The 21,262-nt window shown below is 38.2% G+C and overlaps 1 protein-coding gene across 1 annotated transcript in view; it reads right to left on the reverse strand.

Moving 5' to 3' along the window:
* Dgkk (diacylglycerol kinase kappa) overlaps positions 1–21,262 on the reverse strand; it is a 129,753-nt gene that overhangs the window by 28,405 nt on the left and 80,086 nt on the right. Inside the window, exons 9-12 of the mRNA XM_026406769.2 lie at positions 17,682–17,865; positions 16,980–17,088; positions 16,324–16,463; positions 14,988–15,069 (exon numbers count right to left, since the gene is read on the reverse strand). Of these exons, the coding sequence (XP_026262554.1) occupies positions 14,988–15,069; positions 16,324–16,463; positions 16,980–17,088; positions 17,682–17,865 (515 nt within the window). The remainder of the gene's footprint in view (positions 1–14,987; positions 15,070–16,323; positions 16,464–16,979; positions 17,089–17,681; positions 17,866–21,262) is intronic.

The following is a 21,262-nucleotide window of genomic DNA, read 5'->3' on the forward strand; positions in this document are numbered from 1 at the left end:
AGTTTTTTTTTTTTTTACCATTCATCTGTTGAAGGGCACTAGGTTGGTTCCATAGTTTAGCTATTGTGAATTGAGCTCCTATAAACATTGATATGGCTGCATCATTGTAGTATGCTGATTTTTGTCCTTGGGGTATAAACCTAGGAGTGGGATGACTGGGTCATATGGTGGGTCCATTCCAAGTTTTATGAGGACTCCATACTGTTTCCATATTGGTTGCACTTAGTGCCTAAGTCTTTGATCCACTTTGAGTTGATTTTTGTGCAGAGTGAGAAATAGGGGGCTTAATTTCGTTTTGCTACATATGGATTTCCAGTTTTCCCAGCACCATTTGTTGAAGAGGCTATCTTTTTTTCCAATGTATGTTTATGGTGCCTTTGTCTAGTATGAGATAACTGTATTTATGTGCAGTCCCACCAGCAATTTATGAGTGTGCCTTTCCCCTCACATTCTCACCAACACTTATTGTTGCTTATATTCTTGATGATTGCCATTCTGACTGAAGTGAGATGAAATCTTAGAGTAGTTTTGATTTGCATTTCTATAATTGTTAGAGATGTTGAAAATTTTTTCATATATTTGTTGATTGATTGTATGTCCTCTTCTATGAAGTATCTATTCAGTTCCTTAGTCCATTTATTAATTGGGATATTTGTTTTTTTGGTGTTAATTTTTTTGAGTTCTTTACATATCCTAGAGATTAATGCTCTATCTGAGGTGTGTGGTAATGTTTTTTTTCCCATTCTGTAGGCTCTCTCTTCACATTATTGATTGCGTACTTTGCTGTGAAGAAGCTTTTTAGTTTATTGATTCTTATCCCATTTATTGATTCTTGATTTTATTTCTTATGTTTAGGAGTCTTGTTAAGGAAATCAGTTCCTAACCTGACATGGTAGAAATTTGGGCCTACTTTTTCTTCCATTAGGTGCAGGGTCTCTGTTCTAGTGCCTAAGTCTTTGATCCACTTTGAGTTGATTTTTGTGCAGAGTGAGAAATAGGGGGCTTAATTTCGTTTTGCTACATATGGATTTCCAGTTTTCCCAGCACCATTTGTTGAAGAGGCTATCTTTTTTTCCAATGTATGTTTATGGTGCCTTTGTCTAGTATGAGATAACTGTATTTATGTGGGTTGTCTCTGTGTCTTCTATTCTGTACTATTGGTCTATATATCTTTTTGGTGCCAATACCATGCCATTTTTGTTACTATGGCTCTGTATTATAATTTAGGGTCTGGTATTATGATACCTCCCACTTCACTCTTCTTGCTAAGGATTACTTTGGCTATTCTGGGTATCCTATTTTTCCAATGAATTTCATGATTGCTTTTTTATTTCTATGAAGACTATCATTGGTATTTTAATAGGAATTGCATTAAATTCTAATTATTTTGGTAGTATAGTCATTTTGACAATGTTAATTCTGCCTATCCAAGTGTGTGGGAGATCTTTCTATTTTCTAAGGTTTTCTTCAACTTCTTTCTTTAGTTTTCTGTAGTTTTCATTCTAGAGGTCTTTCACTTCTTTTGTTAGAATGATTCCCAAAGATTTTATTTTATTTTTTTTTGAGGCTATTATGAATAGGGTAGTTTTTCTAATTTCTCTTTCAGTAGATTCATCACTGATGTATAGGAACACATTTAATTTATGGGTGTTAATTTTATATCCTGTTACTTTGCTGAATTCATTTATGAGTTCTAGAATTTTCTGGTAGAGTTTTCTGGGTCTTCTAAATATAAAATTTTGAAATCCAAAATAGGGAAATTTTGAGCTCTTCTTTTTCTGTTTGTATCCCTTTAATTTCTTTCCTTTGCTTAACTGCTGTAGGTATATGTATGATTGCACATATGGTGCAATGCTATATTGTGTACAACCAGAGAAATGAAAAGTTGTGCTGCAATTGTGTACAATGAATCAAAATCATTCTGCTGTCATATAAACCTAATTTTAAAAAGAGATAATGGACTGGTGGAACCATGTAAGGAGTGAAAGGACTGGAGTAGTTATTATCCTTGAACTTAAGACATATGTTTCCCAGAATGAATTTGTGAGTATATATAAATATTCTCTGTATGTTCTCTTTACTCTCTCTTAGGCACCAAGTATTAAGAGTTATAATGACACCAAGTGTCATTCTCTCCCCTGTGGAAGCAGGGGAGAGAATGACACTTGAAGAAAATATCTTAGCCCTGACATTGATATAAATCTTGCTTTGCCATTCACCAAAGTTTTTTTAACAATATGTTTTTATACAGTATGTTTTATGCAATTTCGAATCAAGAAAAAATTGTACTTCTGTTAAAAAAATGGTGAAAGAGGGCATCCCTGTCTTGTTTCAGGTTTTAGAGGGGATACTTTCAATTTTTTCTCCATTTAGAATGAGGTTGGCCTTGAGCATAGCATATATAGCTTTTAAATGTTGAGATATATTCCTACTATCCCTAGTTTTTCTAGTGTTTTCAATATGAAGGGGTGCAATATTTTGTCCCATGCTTTTTCTGCATCTATTGAGATAATCACATGATTTTTGTCTTTAAGTCTATTGATGTGATGAATTACATTTATTGATTTCTGTTTGTTGAAGCAAACCTGCATCCCTGGGATGAACCCAATTTGATCATGGTACACTACCTTTTTAGGATATTTTTTAATGCAATTTGCCAGTATTTTACTGAGAATTTTTGCATCTACGTTCATCACAGATACTGGTCTTAAGTTTTGTTTCCTTGATATATCTCTGTCTGGTTTTGGGATCAGGGTGATACTAACTTTATGAAACGAGTTTGGAAGTTTTCCCTCCTTTTCTATGTCATGGAATAATTTGAGGAGGATTGGTGTTTGAAGTTCTGGTAGAAGTTGGCTGAGAATCTATCTAGTCCTGGGTTTTTTTTTTTTGGTAGAATTTTGATGGTGTCTTTAGTGTCATTGCTTGAAATTGATCTGTTTAAATTTTCTGTCTTCCTGACCAAGAGTCCTCAGGAAACTTGAAATGAAACCACCGTTTGATCCAGTTATCCCACCCTTCAGTATATACTCAGAGGACTTAACATCAGCATATTACAGTGACTCAGCCACATCAATGTTTATAGTAGTTCAAATCACAATAAGTAAGCTTGGAACCAAGCTAGGTGCCCTTCAACAGATGAATGGATAATGAAAGTGTGATATGTATATACACAATGGAATATTATTCAGCCATAAAAAAGAATGAAATTATGGCATTTGCCAGGAAATGGAATGAACTGGAGAATATCATGCTAAGTGAAATGAGCTAACACCCCTCCCCCAAAAAAGGACAAATGTCATCTCTGATATATAGATGCTAATACATAATAAGGGAGGAGGAGGGAAGAATAGGAAGTTCATGGGATTAGACAATAGGTAATGGAGGGAAGGGATAGGGTGGGCATAGGAAAGAGTAGAATGAATAAGACATGACTTTGCTATATTCATATATGAATACACCACCAGTGAAACTCCACATCATGTATAACCACAAGAGTGGGATCCTAATTAGAATAAGTTATACACCATGTATGTATACAAGTCAAATATAATCTACTGTCATGTATAATGAAAAAGAACAACAAAAAATACACCAACATTGACATTGGTGATTCTTTCTGTGGTGTGTTCATTTTCAATACATTCTTATTTTTCTTTGGCTTAGAATTTTCTTTTTTCGACTCTTATTTTTATAAAATATTATTTTTCCAAACTATTAAATTGGATTATTTGCTAATAAACTCTTAGTCCTTTTATGGTTTACTAAAGATAAAAAATAAATGCATCAAAATTGCATGAAATAAAGAATGTCTGTCTAATGCCAAGTGCAGGGCACACGCCTATAATCCCAGCAGGTCAGGAGGCTGAGGTAGGAGGATCATGAGTTCAAAGCCAGCCTCAGCAAAAGCGAGGCACTGAGCAACTCAGTGAGACCCTGTCTCTAATAAAATGGAAAAAAAGGCTGGGGATATGGCTCAATGATTGAGTGGTACCAAAAAAAAAAAAGTCTCTCTGTAACAACAATGAATGAAAATGATCTAAACTCTTTAATCAAAAGACAAAGGTTGGCAGATCAGATTAACAAAAAAAAGACCCAACAATATGCTGTTAGGAAGAGACTCAACTCACAGGCAGACATGTGCAGACTGAAGGTGAAAGGATAAGAAAAGGCATATCATGCAAATGGTACTCCTAAATAAGTAAGAGGAACTATTCTCATATAAGACAAAGTGGATGTCAAACCAAAATTAATGAGAAGAGACAAAGAAGGTCAGTTCATACTGCTTAAGGGGAATGTCCGACAACAAGATATAATGATTTTAAATATTTATTCATCCCAAAATGGTGCATCTATGGACATAAAACAAACTTTTTCTCAATATGAAGAATCAAATACACCATGATACAATAATACTGGGTGACTGCATCACTAGATTGATCATCTAGACATAAACAAAGATTCTACAGGACTCAAAAATACAATTAATGATATGGAGCTAACAGATATCTACAGAATATTTCATCCATTCAGGACTGAATTCACTTTCTTCTTGGCAGTGCATGGAATCTTTTCTAAAATAGATTGTATTTTAGGTCACAAAGCAAATCTTAGCAAATACAAAAAAAAGAGATAAAACCTTGCATTCTATCAAATCATAATGGGATGAAATTATAAATCAATGATAATATATAAAACAGAAACCACTCTAACATCTGGAGATTAATTGATGTGCTTTTGAATGATGAATGGATAGCAAAACAAATCAGGGAAAATATTAAAAATTTGTCTTTAGAAGTAAATGAGACTAGTAATACAACATATCAAAATGTTTGGTACTATATGAAGGCAGTTCTCCAAGGAAAGTTTTAGCACTGAGTTTATACATCCAAAGAATAGAAAGATACCAAAAAATAATCTAGCATTATGTCTCAAGGCCCTAGAAAAAGAACAAACCAATACCAAAATCAGTAGAAGACAAGAAAAAAATCACAGCTGAAATCAATGAAATAGAGAAAAAAAACACAAAGGATCCATAAAACAAAGAGTTAGTCTTTTGAAAGGATAAATAAGATTGATAAACCCCTAGGCAAATTAACTAAAATAAAAGAAGACTCACATAAATAAATGCAGAGATGAAAAAGGAAATATCACCACAGATACCACTGAGATCCAGAAGATCATCAAAAATTCTTTCTAAATTCATACGCAATTAAGCTAGAAAATCTGAAGTTACTGACAAATTCTTAGAGACATGACCTATCCAAAATGAACCAGGAGATACAGAAACTTAAACATTTCAATATCAAGTAATAAAATTGAAACAGACATCAATATCCTTCCAAGAATAAAAGCTCAGGTCTGAATGGATTTTCAGCCAAATTCTACCAGACCTTTAAAGAAAAACTAATTTCAATCCTTAAATTATTCCACAAAAATGAAAAGGAGGGAACAATGGAGCCAGTATCACACTAGTAACCAATGCAGGCTAAGACATATCAAGGAAAGAAATCTTCAGGCCAATATCACTGATGAACATAAATGCAAAACTACTTAATAAAATATTGGCAAACAGCATGTATTAAAAAGAAAGTGAACCATGATCAAGTGGGGTTCATCCTAGGGATGAAAGATCAAAGTGCAGCCTCTTCATGTTTAAAACACTAGAGAAACTAGGGATACAAGGAACTTAACTGAACATCATAAAGGCTCTATATGAGAACCCCAACCAGTAACATACTGAATGGAGAAAAACTGAGAGCATTCCCTCTAAACACAGGAACAAGACAAGGATGCCCACTTTGGTCACTTTTGTTCAACATACTCCTTGAAATTCCAGCCAGAGCAATCAGACAGGAGGAAAAATTTAAAGGAATACCAACAGGATAAGAAGAGTTCAGATTCTCTCTGTTTGCACATGACATGACCCCATATTTAGAAGATGCTCCAAAAAAACTCAACTAGAAGACTTCTAGACCTGACAAGTTCATTCAGCAAGGTAGCATGATGAACATACATTAATCAGTTGCTTTCCTATATTTCAATAATGAATCTGCTAAAAATGAAATTAGAAAATCTATTCCATTCAGAATAAACTAAAAAGAAAAAAAAAACATCTTGGGAATAAATCTAACAAATGAGGTGAAAGAACTCTATGAGGAAAACTATATAACACTAAAGAAGGAAATCTAAGTAGACCTTAGAAGATGGAAAGACCTCCCATGTTCTTAGATAGGCTGAATTACTATTATCAAAATGGCCACACTATCAAAAGCATTATTCAGATTCAATGCATTACCCATCAAAATAGCAATGACATTCTTCACAGAGCTACAAAAAACAGCTCTGAAATTAATTTGGAAATATAAGAGACCCAGAGTAGCCATAGCAATCTTTAGTGAGAGGAGGGAAGTTAGAGGCATCACACTATTGGACCTCAAATTATATTACAGACCTGTAGTAACAAAACCAGCATGGTACTGGTACCAAAAGAGGCATGGGATCCAGTGGAACAGAATAGAAAGCACAGAGATAAACTACATTTAGATTTCATCTCACTCTAGTTAGAATGGTGATTATCAAGAAAAAAAATAATAACTTAATGTTGGTGAGGATATTGGGTAATAGATTCATACATTGTTGGTGGGACTTCAAATTAGTGCAACCACTCTCAAAAGTGGTGTGGCGATACTTCAAAAATCTAGGAATGTGGGATGGGGATAAACCCTCATCAAAACAGTTATTTCATATTAGACACTGGAGAAAAAATAGCCTCTTCAACAAATGGCTCTGGGACAACTAGAGATCCACATATAAAAGAATGAAACTTGACCCCTATCTCTCACCCTTCACAAAACCCAACTCAAAGTGGACCAAAGACCTAGGAATTAGACCAGAAATTCTGCAACTGCTAGAAGAAAATATAGGTTCAACACTCCAACATGTTGGCACAGGAACCAACTTCCTTAATAAAACTCCTAAAGTGCAAGAAATAAAACCAAAAATTCATAAATGGAATGGCGTCCAATTATACAGCTTCTGCACAGCAAATGAACCAAGAGCATGAAGAGAGAGCCTACTGAATAGGAAAAGATCTTTGCTACCTGCTCCTCAGATAGGGCATTAATATCCAGAATATACAAAGAACTAAAAAATATTAACACCCAAAATATAAACAACCCAATCAATAAATGGGCAAAAGAACTAAACATATGCTTCTCATATAGCCAGGGCAGTGGCACACGCCTGTAATCCCAGTGGCTTAGGAGGCTGAAGCAGGAGGATCCCGAGTTCAAAGTCAGTCTCAGCAAATTAGTAAGGTCCTAAGTAACTCAATGAGACCCTGTCTCTAAATAAAATATGAAAAAGGGCTGGGAATATGGCTCAGTTATTAAATTCCCCAGGGTTTAATAAAAAAATAAGAAAAAGGTTAACAAACATGAAAAAATGTTCGATTTCTCTAGCAATCAGGAAAATGCAAATCAAAACTACATTGAGCCAGGTGCCATAGTGCACGCCTGTATCCCAGAGGCTCAAGAGGCTGAGGAAGGAGGATCGAAAGTTCAAAGCCAGCTTCAGCAACAGCAAAGTACTAAGAAACTCACTGACACTTTGTCTCTAAATTAAAAAAAAATTATATATATATATATATATATTTTTTTTTTTAATGGGGCTGAGGATGGGGCTCAGTGGTAGAGTGCCTCTGAGTTCAATCATCCCAGTAACAAAAAAAAAAAAGAAAAAAAAGAAAAAAAAAACTACATTTAGATTTCATCTCACTCTAGTTAGAATGGCGATTATCAAGAAAAAATAATAATTTAATGTGGTGAGGATATTGGGTAATAGATTCATACATTGTTGGTGGGACTTCAAATTAGTGCAACCACTCTCAAAAGTGGTGTGGCAATACTTCAAAAATCTAGGAATGTGGACTGGGGATGTGGCTCAAGCGGTAGTGTGCTCGCCTGGCATGCGCGGAGCGCGGGGTTCAATCCTCAGCACCACATAAAAATTTTTAAAAATAAAGATGTTGTGTCCACCAAAAACTAAAAAATAAATATTAAAAAATTCTCTCTCTCTCTCTCTCTCTCTCTCTCCCTCTCTCTCTCAAAAAAAAAAAATCTAGGAATGCAACCACTATATGCCTCAGCCATCCCTTTCCAGGATATGTATCCAAAAGATAAAAAAAATCAGCATCCTACAGTGACACAACCACATTAATATGCATAGCAGCACAATTCACAATAGTCAAGCTATGGAACCAACTTAGGTGCCCTCTACAGATGAATGGATAAAGAAAATGTAGTATATATACACAATGGAATATTACTCAGCCATAAAGAATAATGAAAGTCTGGCATTTGATGGTAAATGAAAGGAACTGGACAATAAGATTCTAAGTAAATAAACCAGTTCCCAAAAGTCAAAGGTCAAATGCTTTCTCTAATATGTGGAAGCTAATACACAATAAGGGGTGGAGAGAAAGAGAGAGAGAGAGAGAGAGAGAGAGAGAGAGAGAGAGAGAGAGAGAGAGGAAAAAGGGAAGAGGGGGTCCATTAAAATAGAGGAAAGATAAGTAGAATAGCTAGAAGTGATTGAAGGGGGAGGAAGGAGGGACAGGAAAAGGGAAGAATAGTGGAATAAATCAAACTGAAATTTCATATGTGCAAACATTAATAAATTGGATCCTATAAGACATGAATCAAAAATAAACTATAAATTGCAGAAAAATCAGTAGAGTAGAGGGAGGAGAGTAGGAAGGGGGACAGTACTGGGAAATTAGTGCATATTATATTCCATGCTTTTGTGATTATATGAAAATGTCTCCTAATGTTATATATAACTAAAAAGAATAAATAAAAATTTTAAAAAGAAACTCATATGAAGGAGATACTGTTTGTTTCACATGAATTATCTCATATTACATAGCTAGAAAATATAGAGTTGGGATTCAAATCTACATATTTTCAATGCCAGAGCATCACCTCTTAAATATTGATTTTACTAATAATAACAGCATCCACTTATATAGTACTGAGTATGTGCTGGCTATGTTCCAAGCTATGTGTATATGTAATTTTTCATGTAATCCCAATGACCACCCTACATACCCATTTCACAGAGGAGAACACTGAGGCAAAGGGGAGGTTGTAAGTGGCAGAGCTTAGATTTGATTCCAGGTAGCCTGGATCTTGAGTCTGTACACCTAAATACAACTTTGACTGCTTCCATTCTTCACTCTCTACATTCAAAATTCTACAAGACCTGCTAACTCTATTTTTTAGTATGTCCCAAATACATGTCCTTCTCAACCCTGTTACTACTTTACCAATCTAAATCACCACCATCTCTTGCCTAGACAACTTCAGTCTCTCCTACTTTTTCTTGCCGCAGTCTGGCTGGGCACAAGATCACGAGCCACTCACAGGTTTGTAGATTCAAACAGCAATTCTTTATTCCCGAACTCATACCGGCCTCTACACACGTTCTGGGGAAATCCAAGTTCTGCCGCCCAATTCACGTCCCAAATACTTTCTCAATTCCACGAGAACTCAACGGGAACTCAGGCAGCAGGAACGCCCCATTCCCAGCAGGAATAACCTTAAACCTGGAACTGCCTTAAATCCAGATTGTCCTAAACCGGGAACGCCCTAAACCCAAATTATCCTAAACCAGGATACTTCCTAAAACCTGCAGGATACACCCTAAACCTGGATCCACCCTCGTCCTTGAGCAGGGTCACCTTTCTCAAACACACATGCAATGTCACAGCGAATTTCCAAGGCAAGTCCATTTAACATGGGGTACGCTGGCAAGGAAATTTTGATGCGTCATTCCTACTTGGTAATGGCTCTTAGCATTTTCTTTTCCCCTCTAGCCTTTATTCCTTCAATTGTTTCTCACACATCATGGAATCCCTCTGCTCAAAACCCTTCTGTTAGCTAGCAGAATGGTTAGACGGCTGAAACGTGATAAAGCAAGTGTGGTGAAATGTTAATGGTAGAATCTACAATTTCTAGGATTGTTTTTTTTAATAAAAATTGAAAGAAAAATCTTCTGGAATTCTGAATACTCTTAGGATCAAAGTACAAACTTCCTATTATGGTTTACCAGATCTTGCAGGTCTGACCCTGAATATTTCTCTAGCCTCATCTTTAGTGTGTCTGTCTCTGTCTCTGTCTCTGTCTCTGTCTCTCTCTCTCATAACTTCATCCCTGGTCCCTGCGCCCCAGCCATTATGAACGTATTTTAGTTCTGTGAATATTCCCTGTCTTTTCTTGTCCTTGAAATAACATGTGTTGTTCCCTTTGTCCAGAACAGGCGTCTTCTTTCTTATTTTCCTGGTAATGCTCTCTGGTTTTTGGATCTCTTCTGAAATTGCACTTATCCATAGAGGCTTTCCCTGACTCCTTCCAGAATGTACTGATATATAGATATTGAAATATAGATATAGATATACATATAAACCCATATATGCATATATATGTAACAGACTCTATCTAGAGAGAAATAATTCTAATAATATATATGTATATACATATATGCATACATATATGTAATGGTCTCTATACCTTTTTTTAAGCAAATTTTTTTTTGTTTTGGTGTCAAGTTTATTGAGTTCTTTATATATTCTGAATTTTAATGCCCTATCTGAGAGGCAGGTGGCAAAGACCTTCTCCCATTCTGTAGGCTCTCTCTTCATGCTCTTGATTATTTCCTTTGCTGTGCAGTAGCATTTGATTCCTTCCCAGTGTTTGATTATTGGTTTTATTTCTTGCACTTTAGGAGTTTTATTAAGGAAGTTGGTTCCTGTGCCAACTTGTTGGAGTGTTGGACCTATATTTTCTTCTAGCAGTTGCAGAATTTCTGGTCTAATTCCTAGGTCTTTGGTCCACTTTGAGTTGGGTTTTGTGAAGGGTGAGAGATAGGGGTCAAGTTTCATTCTTCTACATGTGGATCTCTAGTTGTCCCAGAGCCATTTGTTGAAGAGGCCATCTTTTCTCCAGTGTCTAGTATGAGATAACTGTATTTCTGAGGGTTTATCTCTGTGCTTTCTATTCTGTTCCACTGGATCCCATGCCTCTTTTGGTACTAGTACCATGCTGGTTTTGTTACTACAGGTCTGTAATATAATTTGAGGTTTAATACTGTGATGCCTCTAACTTCCCTCCTCTCACTAAAGATTGCTGTGGCTATTCTGGGTCTCTTATATTTCCAAATTAATTTCAGAGGTGTTTTTTTTTGTAGCTCTGTGAAGAATGTCATTGCTATTTTGATGGGTAATGCATTGAATCTGAATAATGGTTTTGATAGTGTGGCCATTTTGATAATAGTAATTCAGCCTATCTAAGAACATGGGAGGTCTTTCCATCTTCTAAGGTCTACTTAGATGTCCTTCTTTAGTGTTCTATTGTTCTTTCACCTCACTTGTTAGATTTATTCCCAAGATATTTTTTTCTTTTTAGTTTATTCTGAATGGGATAGATTTTCTAATTTCATTTTCAGCAGATTCATTATTAGAATATAGGAAAGCAACAGATTAATGTATGTTCATCATGCTACCTTGCTGAATGAACTTGTCAGGTCTAGAGGTCTTCTAGTGGAGTTTTTTTGGAGCATCTTCTAAATATGGGGTCATGTCATGTGCAAACAGAGAGAATCTGAGCTCTTCTTATCTTATTGGTATTCCTTTAAATTTTTCCTCCTGTCTGATTGCTCTGGCTGGAATTTCAAGGAGTATGTTGAACAAAAGTGACCAAAGTGGGCATCCTTGTCTTGTTCCTGTGTTTAGAGGGAATGCTCTCAGTTTTTCTCCATTCAATATGTTACTGGCTTTGGGTTTATCATATAGAGCCTTTATGATTCAGTTAAGTTCCTTGTATCCCTAGTTTCTCTAGTGTTTTAAACATGAAGAGGCTGTACTTTTTCAAATGCTTATTGTGCTTCTATGGAGATAATCATGTGATTCTTGTCTAAGTCTATTTATGTGGTGAATTACATTTATTAATTTCTCAGATATTTAACCAACCTTGCATTCCTGGGATGAACCCAACTTGATCATAATGCACTATCTTTTTAACATGTTTTTCTTTGCTGTTTGCCAATATTTGATAATAAATTTTGTACTGGGCTTGGTGGTGTATGCAATGTAATTCCAGTGGCTCTGAAGGCTGATATATGAGGACTGGAAGTTCAAAGTGAGCTTTAGCAACATAGCAAGGCCCTAAGCAAGTTAGAGTAACCCCATCTTAAAATAATACAAACAATTGCAATGTGTCTCAGTGATTAAGTGCCTCTGGGTTCAATCCCATATATCAAAGGAAAAAATTATATCTATATATTCGCCATATATTTTATGTATTCATTTGCTATAACATTACATGAGGGCTGAAACTGGGCTAAAAAAGATTTGGCAAAAGATTGAAAAAAGGAAAAAAAAGAAAGTGAATATAGAATGGAATGGTGCAGTCCAAGGTAAAAATAGAAATAGGTAGATGTGGTATATGTGAGGTAGTATAGGGATATGAGGAGCAAGGAGAAACTAGGGTTAGGAGACAGAGATTGGGAGAATTATTCTAAGTAATGCTTTAAACCATTAGAAGAAATACATTCAAATGGGTTGAAAGTACAATGTTGGCTATTAGGATGATGACTAAGTATCAAGTTAAAAAGTAATATATATGACCAAAGTTGAAGTTTTTGCTATTTATAGTAAACCATGACAAGGTGACGAAAATTTTGGTTAAATCTTGGTTTGGGTTTCATTAAAATTTGGCACATTTAGCAGATATCCATCACTCTTTGGCTCTGGATCCTTCCAGAGGTGCTGGAATACAGGAGCCACTCCCCTAATTGCTGTAGACCTCCCTCCAGTTGGTTCTGGTTTGTCAGCTCAAGGGCCTGCAGCTAACAGCTTGGAGAGTGTGGTGTTATGTCTGTTGGTTGGTTTATTGTGTGCTGAGGTTCAGGACATAGGCTTTGGACTGGGGTTGTGATGGATGGGTCACTGTGTATGTGTGTTCCCCTGCACAGGGTCTTTTGCTTGGTGGTGTGGTCTGTTTGCTGTCTATAAGCACAGGTCCTGTGGTTGTGTTTTCTCCATGGGTTTATCTGTGGTGTATAAACACCACCCAGATAATACAGCTTACTGAGGTACTGTTGTTATGTTATTTTGGAGTAAAGGGACTCAGCCAGTCTATGTGGGTTCTAGTTTCTACTGCCCCAGTTTGTAAATAGCAGGTGCTGATTCCCTCTGCTAATTGTGTCTGAGGCAGGGTCCAGCCACTATCCAGTGTCTGATCACTCCATAATTGTGGTACAGGGTCAGGCTGGGAGCAAGTCAGACTGGGTGCTGTTGTTTTTCATTGCCTTGGGCCCAGGGAAATTCATCCCTTGGCTGACCTGCTGGCTGTGGTAATGGTCTAGGCATTTTTCCTTTAAGCTTCCTGTGGGGACTTAAGCACTTGCCTGTGGCTTTCTACTAGGTGTAGCCATGGTCTGGAAATCTGTACCTCTATGCTGCTGAATATTCAGACAGGTTCTCTCCTATTTGGCTTCAATGAGGCCCATGATCCGGTCACCAGTCTCTCTAGGTTTCTTAGGACTACTGCTACTTTCCATGGATCTCACTCCCAGTGTCAGCCGGCAGCAATAGTGGTTCTATAGGTTCCCCTTTCCTCTCCTCAGTGCCCAAACTGTCTTGCCACTCAGATCTGAGCTCAGATTTCCACCACCCTGAATTTTGAGCATCTGCTCCATCTCTGCTGGGCTCTCTGCATCAGCTGAGCAGGCACTGGATTGGGCAAGCACTTCCCAAGCAGGCTTCTCCACCCTGTTCCCCTTGTTCACAGTGGGGAGGAGGCAGTTCCAGCAACTTTCAGATAGTAGTTGGATTCTTAAGAGAACCCACTACAGGGGTGTTCTGGTTTAGTTTGCTGCTAAGTGAGGTAGGGGGATGTCATGTTGATTTAAGGCAGTGACTATTCAAGTATGGGTTCCCCCAAATGGCTGTAGGGTCCAGCAGGGACACTCCATTTACAAATTTGGTTGTCTAGTGAATGATCTGCTTCAATGACACAGCTGTTCCTGTCATATTTTAATTTTTCCTGGGTTTCTTTCCAAATGTTAAGGGAGTGAGCTTATGTGATTTTCCTGTTCCCTCTTTCTCTGTTGCCCTCATCTCTTCCTCCAATCTGGTCCAGATTCAGGGTTGGGGAACTCTACACTTATTTTCTACTGTGATAACCAATCTTCAATTCTCTCCAGGTCTCAGACTTTGTAATATTGGGCCTCAGGGCATTTACTTTTTTCTTCCAACTCTCTGACTTGTTGTTTCTTCTGTCTTCTTTCTGTGTGGTGAGGGGACTGGGAATTGCTGCCTAGTCCCTTTCTGCCTTCTTCTTCTCCTTCTCCTTCTGCTTCTCCTTCTCCTTCTCCTTCTCCTTCTACTTCTGCTTCTCCTTCTTCTCCTCCTCCTCCTCCTCCTCCTCCTCCTCCTCCTTTTCCTCCTCCTTCTCCTTCTTCTTCCCCTCCTCTTTCTTCTTTCTTCTTCTTCTTCTTCTTCTTCTTCTTCTTCTTCTTCTTCTTCTTCTTCTTCTTCTTCTTCTTCTTCTTTTCTCTCTCTCTCTCTCTCTCTCTCTCTCTCTCTCTCTCTATATATATATATATATATATATATATTTCTTTCCAAGTAGACTGTGAACCTATAAGCTCTATATCATTTCTCTTTGCTCACTAGTATATAAAAACAGATCCTAAAAGAGTATCTAACATGTAGTATTTATCCCATAAATATTTTGAATAAATAGATAAGTATATGGCTAAATAAATGCCTAACAAATTCTTAGAAAACAGTTGTTGATTGACATGTCCCCCAATCATCAGTGATCTCATCTTCATAAAACCCATGGATATGTAAAAGCTTCTCTCTAGACTTTGCCTATTATTTCACTCATAATAAAGATGGTAACTTAAATTAGAGTAGTTACCTCAAATCTTGGTATGTCCATCTCAACCTGTCCTTTTAGCAGTGGGGCTTGTCTGGGAGTCTCACGGATCATCACACTCCATCTGAAATGAAGTTCAAAGAGAGCTATTTAGGGCTCTCCTTTATTAAAAGTTGGAATCAATCATTCATAGGTCAAAAAAGATGGCAAAATGTATATGTGGTGGGGGGATGGTTTATACGGGGTACTCAAGCAATTTCTGGCCACTGATCTCAAGGTATACCACAAGAAGGGACTCTGCTTCATGACTTTCCTAGGCCAGTGATGGAAGGAATTCTTCCTAAAGTTCTCAGAGAGCAGCAGTGCTTCTCAACCAGAGCCAGTACCAAGATCACTGGTGGTGCTTTTTTTAAATGCATATAACAGGGCCCTGCCCAAAGACCTACTAAATAAGAATCTTTATGGTTCTGGGTAAGGTGGCACACACCTGTAATCCTAGCAGCTTGGGAGGCTGGGGCAGGAGGATTGCAAGTTCAAAGCCAGCCTCAGCAACTGCAAGGCATTAAGCAATTCAGTGAGACCCTGTCTCTAAATAAAATACAAAATTGGGCTGGGGATGTGGCTCAGTGGTTGAGTGCCCCTGGTACCTCCCCCAGAAATCAATCCCTTGTACCCCATCCCCCAAAAAAGAATCTTTATGGCAGGGCCCAGTTTGGTATCTTGAAAAAGCTCCTCAGGAAATTGTTTTCTAAATTAAAATTTTAGTTGTAGATGGACACCATACCTTTATTTTATTTATTTTTATGTGGTGCTGAGGATCAAACCCAGGGCCTCACACATGCCAGGCAAGTATTCCACCAATGAGCCCCAGCCCCAGCCTTCCCCAGGAAATGTTTACATAGAGACCTAAATCAAATATTTGAATGTTCCCCAGCATAAAAAGTTTTGTTTTTTCCTCCTCAGAGGTAGTAGGATGGTAATACTCTCTCTAGAGTAGAGAAAAATCTAAGCCAGGCGTTTTGACTCTCCCCCCACGTTTTTAAAGTTTCTTTATGGCTCTTTCCTGAGGAAAAATATGTTTATATAGATACCTGCCTATGCAAATTGAAGGACTTTCATAGAATTCTTGAACTTTACTCATGAGGCCTCTGCTTAAGATCTTTTAGATTTGGAGAGGGCCTTCATTGATATTTAAAGGAAATATATTACATGCTTGGTTTCCCAAGAGGCATGACCCCCCACATTGCCTTCAATTGAATCCAGAAAGGTCATGGGGCTCTGGGAGAGAGTTTAGAATATACTTAATTGAGATGATATAATTGGGTGTAATGGTGTGAGACTGAAAGAGGCACAAGGGTCTGGTCTTTTGGCCACTCACCTGTCTAGAATCCTCACAGTAGCCTGCTCCACTCGGCTGAGGATGTCCAGCGGTGACTTGTTTTTGTTCCAGAAAGCACCCCAGCCCAGGACACGTGCCAGATCATTGCCGGTTCCAAGTGGGATGACTGCCAGCTGACACTGCAAGAACAAAAGATAGTACACTTTATAGACACTCCTCTACCAATCTTCCCCCATGAAAGAACCCACAGGCCGTTTTTTCCCTATTCTATTTTTATTGATTGGTACATTATAATTGTATGATTGTATAATTATAATAGTGGTAGTCAGAAGGTGCTCTTTGTGAATAATTATAGTCTTAAAGACAGTGGTTTTAAGGGGCTTCAGAATCCAGGAAGAGTATTCGGAGGATGTTTGAAGGTGATTAAAATTTTCTCTAAGGAGGCGGACCCCACACTTGGCAATACAGAATCGATTTAGTAAAGGGGAAAGTTATTGGAATATGCCAAAAGTCACGGCCATGGTTATAAAAGAGAAATGTAGCCCCAAATTTCTCTTTGGGTTTGGCCCATTAGGTGGGGGTGCCTCAGGAAATAAGCTACTAGAGTCGGGAGAGCAGGGACCTGCCTAGGGGTGGGCAGCTCTATATCCCTACTCTTTCTAAGAGTGGCTAAACTGAGTCAGCCAAGGACTTACCCTTTCATGTAATCCAAAGGCATCAATCATCGATAAGACCCAGCTCACACTGCCATCGCCACCGCAGACCAGAACACGAAAGCGAGCAAAGTTCTTGAACATGCACAGCCTGAAAAGAAAGAGGGGGAAATGGGGTCATTTCATGAACATCTAGGTTTTATATGGGTTTCCTACCATGTGTGAGGGCCCAAGGACTGCTACTTTAGCACCCTGATAAAAGGCACCTGCTTTCTTTCCCTTATCCACTGCTTTTGTGCAGACCTAAGACCACAGACACTTTCCCATAGGCGACCCCAGAGGTCGAGCCTTGTCTCAAGTCATACTCTTGCTCTAGAAGCCATTAGTAGCCTAGTCAAGGCTTTGTGCTGAGGCCCAGGAAGAATGCCTGGTAGAGTGGCCAGTGGCCTTACAGGAACCAGGACTAAGCAGCTGTAGGTCACAAAATAGAACAGGCCTGTATATATATATATATATATATATATATATATATATATATACACACACACACACATATATTTCACTACTCAAGGAGAGGGTTAAAAACCCTCCAATCAGCCAACCCCAAATGCTATGGAGTTATATGAGAAAAATAGATCCTTCCTTTCCAGGTACAAGGACCACTTCTAGGAATCTATCCTAATCCAGACTCTACAAAGGGAATCCCTTCTACATACCCAATTATATCCCTTGCCCTGTGCTTACCCTGCTTCAGGTCCACCCTTCGATAGGTCAAAGACTTGAGATGGATTAAGGTATTGCTTGAATTTTCGGAGGAATACGACCCCTTGATGATCACCGCTTTTGGAGTTCACGAAGATGAGCAAAGGACATGAACAAGCAGATGACCAATCAAGATTCCAGAAGTCTGAAGATACTACTAGCTGACCTGAAAAATATAAAAGGGAAAAAACTGGTTATTGATATGGAAATGAGATATGAATTAATATCATACTTTGCAATGATTTAAAAAAAAAATCCCAGTTCCAGTCTCCTGAGGGGCACAGGGAAAGCCAGGCCACCCGAGGGGGCTTAAAAGTCTCTCTCTTATCTGTTGCTAGGCAAATATTTGCTGAGCAACTATTAATATACCAACCATCATGCTAGATGCTGTCAGGGGTGTATAGCCCATACCCTCAAGCTGAGGATACAGACCCATACGCATGTGCCCATGTAGGAACACAAGAAATTGGTGCCATGACCAAATATTAGTAGATCTCTGTAGAGGAACTGAGGAAGGAGAAGATTGAAAGCCCAGGAGGGCCAGCACACTGACTGCTCCTCTCTCTGCCCAGGTTAGATGAATTCTCACATCAAGAAGATATCAGGAGAGAGAGGGGAGGGAATGGCTGTTGTTTAGCCAGGAGCTAAAGACAGAACATATCAATGTGGAATGAAGCAAAGAGCCTTAATCACTTCTCTAAGGCTCTGGCAGAGCGATCCATGTTATCATACCACTTCCAGGGGAAAACAAGACTATAGGGAAATTTTCTGAACAAGAGAGAGGCTTTTAATAATCCCCAACACTGGAGTTGCCCGTGGAGAAGTGGGGTTATAACAGTCTCAACAGCCAAAGCCTGCCAGCTCTTACTGAGTTTTAAAGCTTGTTGGCAGGGAGACAGGCTGCGAGCAACGGCCCCTCAGGAGAGGGATGCTAGAGAAATAGCAAGTCCCTGAATGTCTGTGTCCATGGCTTTCCAAGGATGCCAACCCAAATTCACAGGGCTAAAAGCACGTGGCTCACTCCTGAATGGGGTGAGATGTCCCATTTATTGTAACCTGGGTAAAACAGAGCCTGAAGGAAATCTGCTTGAAGCAGATTTCATGGCTGTTTTGCATGGAAAAATCTCAGGCCGGTTTCTTCTGAGAGTCATTTCCAATTCACTGGCCAGTAGAGTTTGAAGGCATCCTAAACCACTTACCAGCCATGCACCAAACTTTCAGGGCTTGCTAGAACTCATAGCTCCAAGAGTTGGCTATTGTGTCTCCTCAATGAGATAGCTTGAAAGTAGTTCCTGTCCCCAATCAAAATTGGTAACCCTTATTGGCATATTTTAATAAAAGGTAATTTCCTGATATGATGCTAGTGATAACACATTCATTCATTCATTCAACAAATATGTATTGAGAGCGTTCTCTGTGCCTGTCTTTGTTTTATGTTCTGAGAATGCAGTACATGGAAAAAACAGATACAGTCTCTATTCTTGCAGAAGTCAGGTTTTTTTAAAAAATATTTTTATGGTGCCATTGAGAGCTGAAATGTAATAATATTAGGCAGATTCATAATATTAGACATAACCAGGTAATCAACCCCACCCACAAAGTTTTGAGTAGGACTGATGTTAACCATGAGGAAGCATCCTGTATCATTTCACAATTTTACTTGACAATTCAGATGTGAACATAGAAGCCTGGCTTGTGAACTTTGAAGTCCCCAAAGCTAAAAGAAGAGCTACTGGATGATAGACTCAAGATTAGAATATGACCTCAACAGGTCTATGGGTCAAAATCAACAAATATAAAGGGAGTAAGTATGAAGTTTGGCCTTTAGGCTCAAGGATATACATTTCACTATAACAGGATAATAGGGACTTGGCTTGGCAAGTGTGAAAAGAGCTTAGGGGATTTAATTGACTTTAAGCTCCAGATGAGTCAACAGCCTGGAAGAACCTTTCAAAAATACCCATGCTTCTTTGAGCTGCATTAATAAAACCACAGAACCCTAAGCCAGGGAACCAGTAGTCCCACTCATTTTTTTTTCTGTTCACTCCATAGAAGGATACTAAACAGGCATAAGGTTGGTTTAGTTGGTTTTTTTTCCTTCCTGTACTTTTAAAATCCTCTTTAACAAATGTTAGCACATTCAGCCTCCATAATGTACCCGAGTACAACTATCATTCCCTATTAGCAGAAAACAGATGGCAAATGAGGTACAGAGAGGTTAAGTAACTTTCATGCACATTTAGCCTTCATTATACACCCGAGTAAAACTATCATTTTTTTATCAGCAGAAAATAAATAGCAATCGGGGCACAGAGAGGTTAAGTAACTTTTATAGGGCCATACAGCAAATGGTGGAGCATGCTCCAGGTCTAGTAGCATGAGAAGCATCTGGAAACTTTTTATAAATGTGAATTCATGGGTCCCACCCAGGTCTTCTGAAACAAAAACTCCTAGGGTAGTTCAGAAATCTGTGTTTCCAGATGAATGTGACATGTGCTTATACACTATTTTTTCTCTGTATGAATCCCTAATGCATTCTTAAGACACATCTTATTCTCTAGATTGCTCAGTACTGGGCCTTACATACAGGCAGGATTCTGAAAATGGACTAATGAATTCACTTAACAAGTCTTGACTCTGCATATACCATATCCTCAGGTCTGAGTTAAATGTTAGGGGTTCAGAGAGTTCATAGTCTCGGCTAGGAGACAGACTAGGTATTTAAGTGTTCAAGAAGATGATGAAATTAGTTGTATGCTCCTTAGGGTTATGCTTGTAGATACCTAGGCCCTTTACATATTATCATTTTATCCTCACAATTAAAAGCTTTATTCTCAGGGCTGGGGTTGTGGCTCAGTGGCAGAGCGCTTGCCTAGCATGTGTGAGGGTTAGGGGTAGATTCTCAGCACTGCATATAAATAAATAAATAAAATAAAGGTACATTGACAAGTAAAACAATTTAAAAATAGCTTAATTCTCAGTTATATGAGGAGAAGGCAAAGCTCAGAGAATATAAGAATATAATGTGGCTGCATCAGTGTAGTATAAAAATATTAAGTCCTTTGGGTATAAACCAAGGAGTGGGATAGCTGGGTCATCTATTCCTTAAAAACAAAAATAGAAGCAAAACAAAAACCCTTGTTCTTTGCCCCTGCTTCCTCTAACATTATCAGACCTCTTGATAGAATACACAAAGTTTACTCTTGCTTCATTGATTTCATACTTAACCTTCTTCCTACTCGACTTCCTACAAATAGTTAACCTTTCCAACACTTTTTTTTGGTGGTGCTTTGGATTGAACCCAGGGCCTTGTGCATGCAAGGCAAAGCTCTACCACCTGAGTTTTATTATATCCCCAGCCCAACAACCCTTTTTGATATCCAAGTATCTGTACCACTCCCTTGGCACTTAGCACATATCATATCTTCATTTCATACTTACCTTCTTTCTGCTCAACTTCCTACAAATAGTTAACCCTTCCAACACTATTTTTTCCCAACACTTTTTTTTTCAGCCAGTAAGTGACTAAAACTCATGGTTACCTGGCATTCCCCCCCCACCTT

Source organism: Urocitellus parryii, chromosome X (genome assembly GCF_045843805.1).
Source record: "Urocitellus parryii isolate mUroPar1 chromosome X, mUroPar1.hap1, whole genome shotgun sequence".
Lineage (NCBI taxonomy): Eukaryota > Metazoa > Chordata > Mammalia > Rodentia > Sciuridae > Urocitellus > Urocitellus parryii.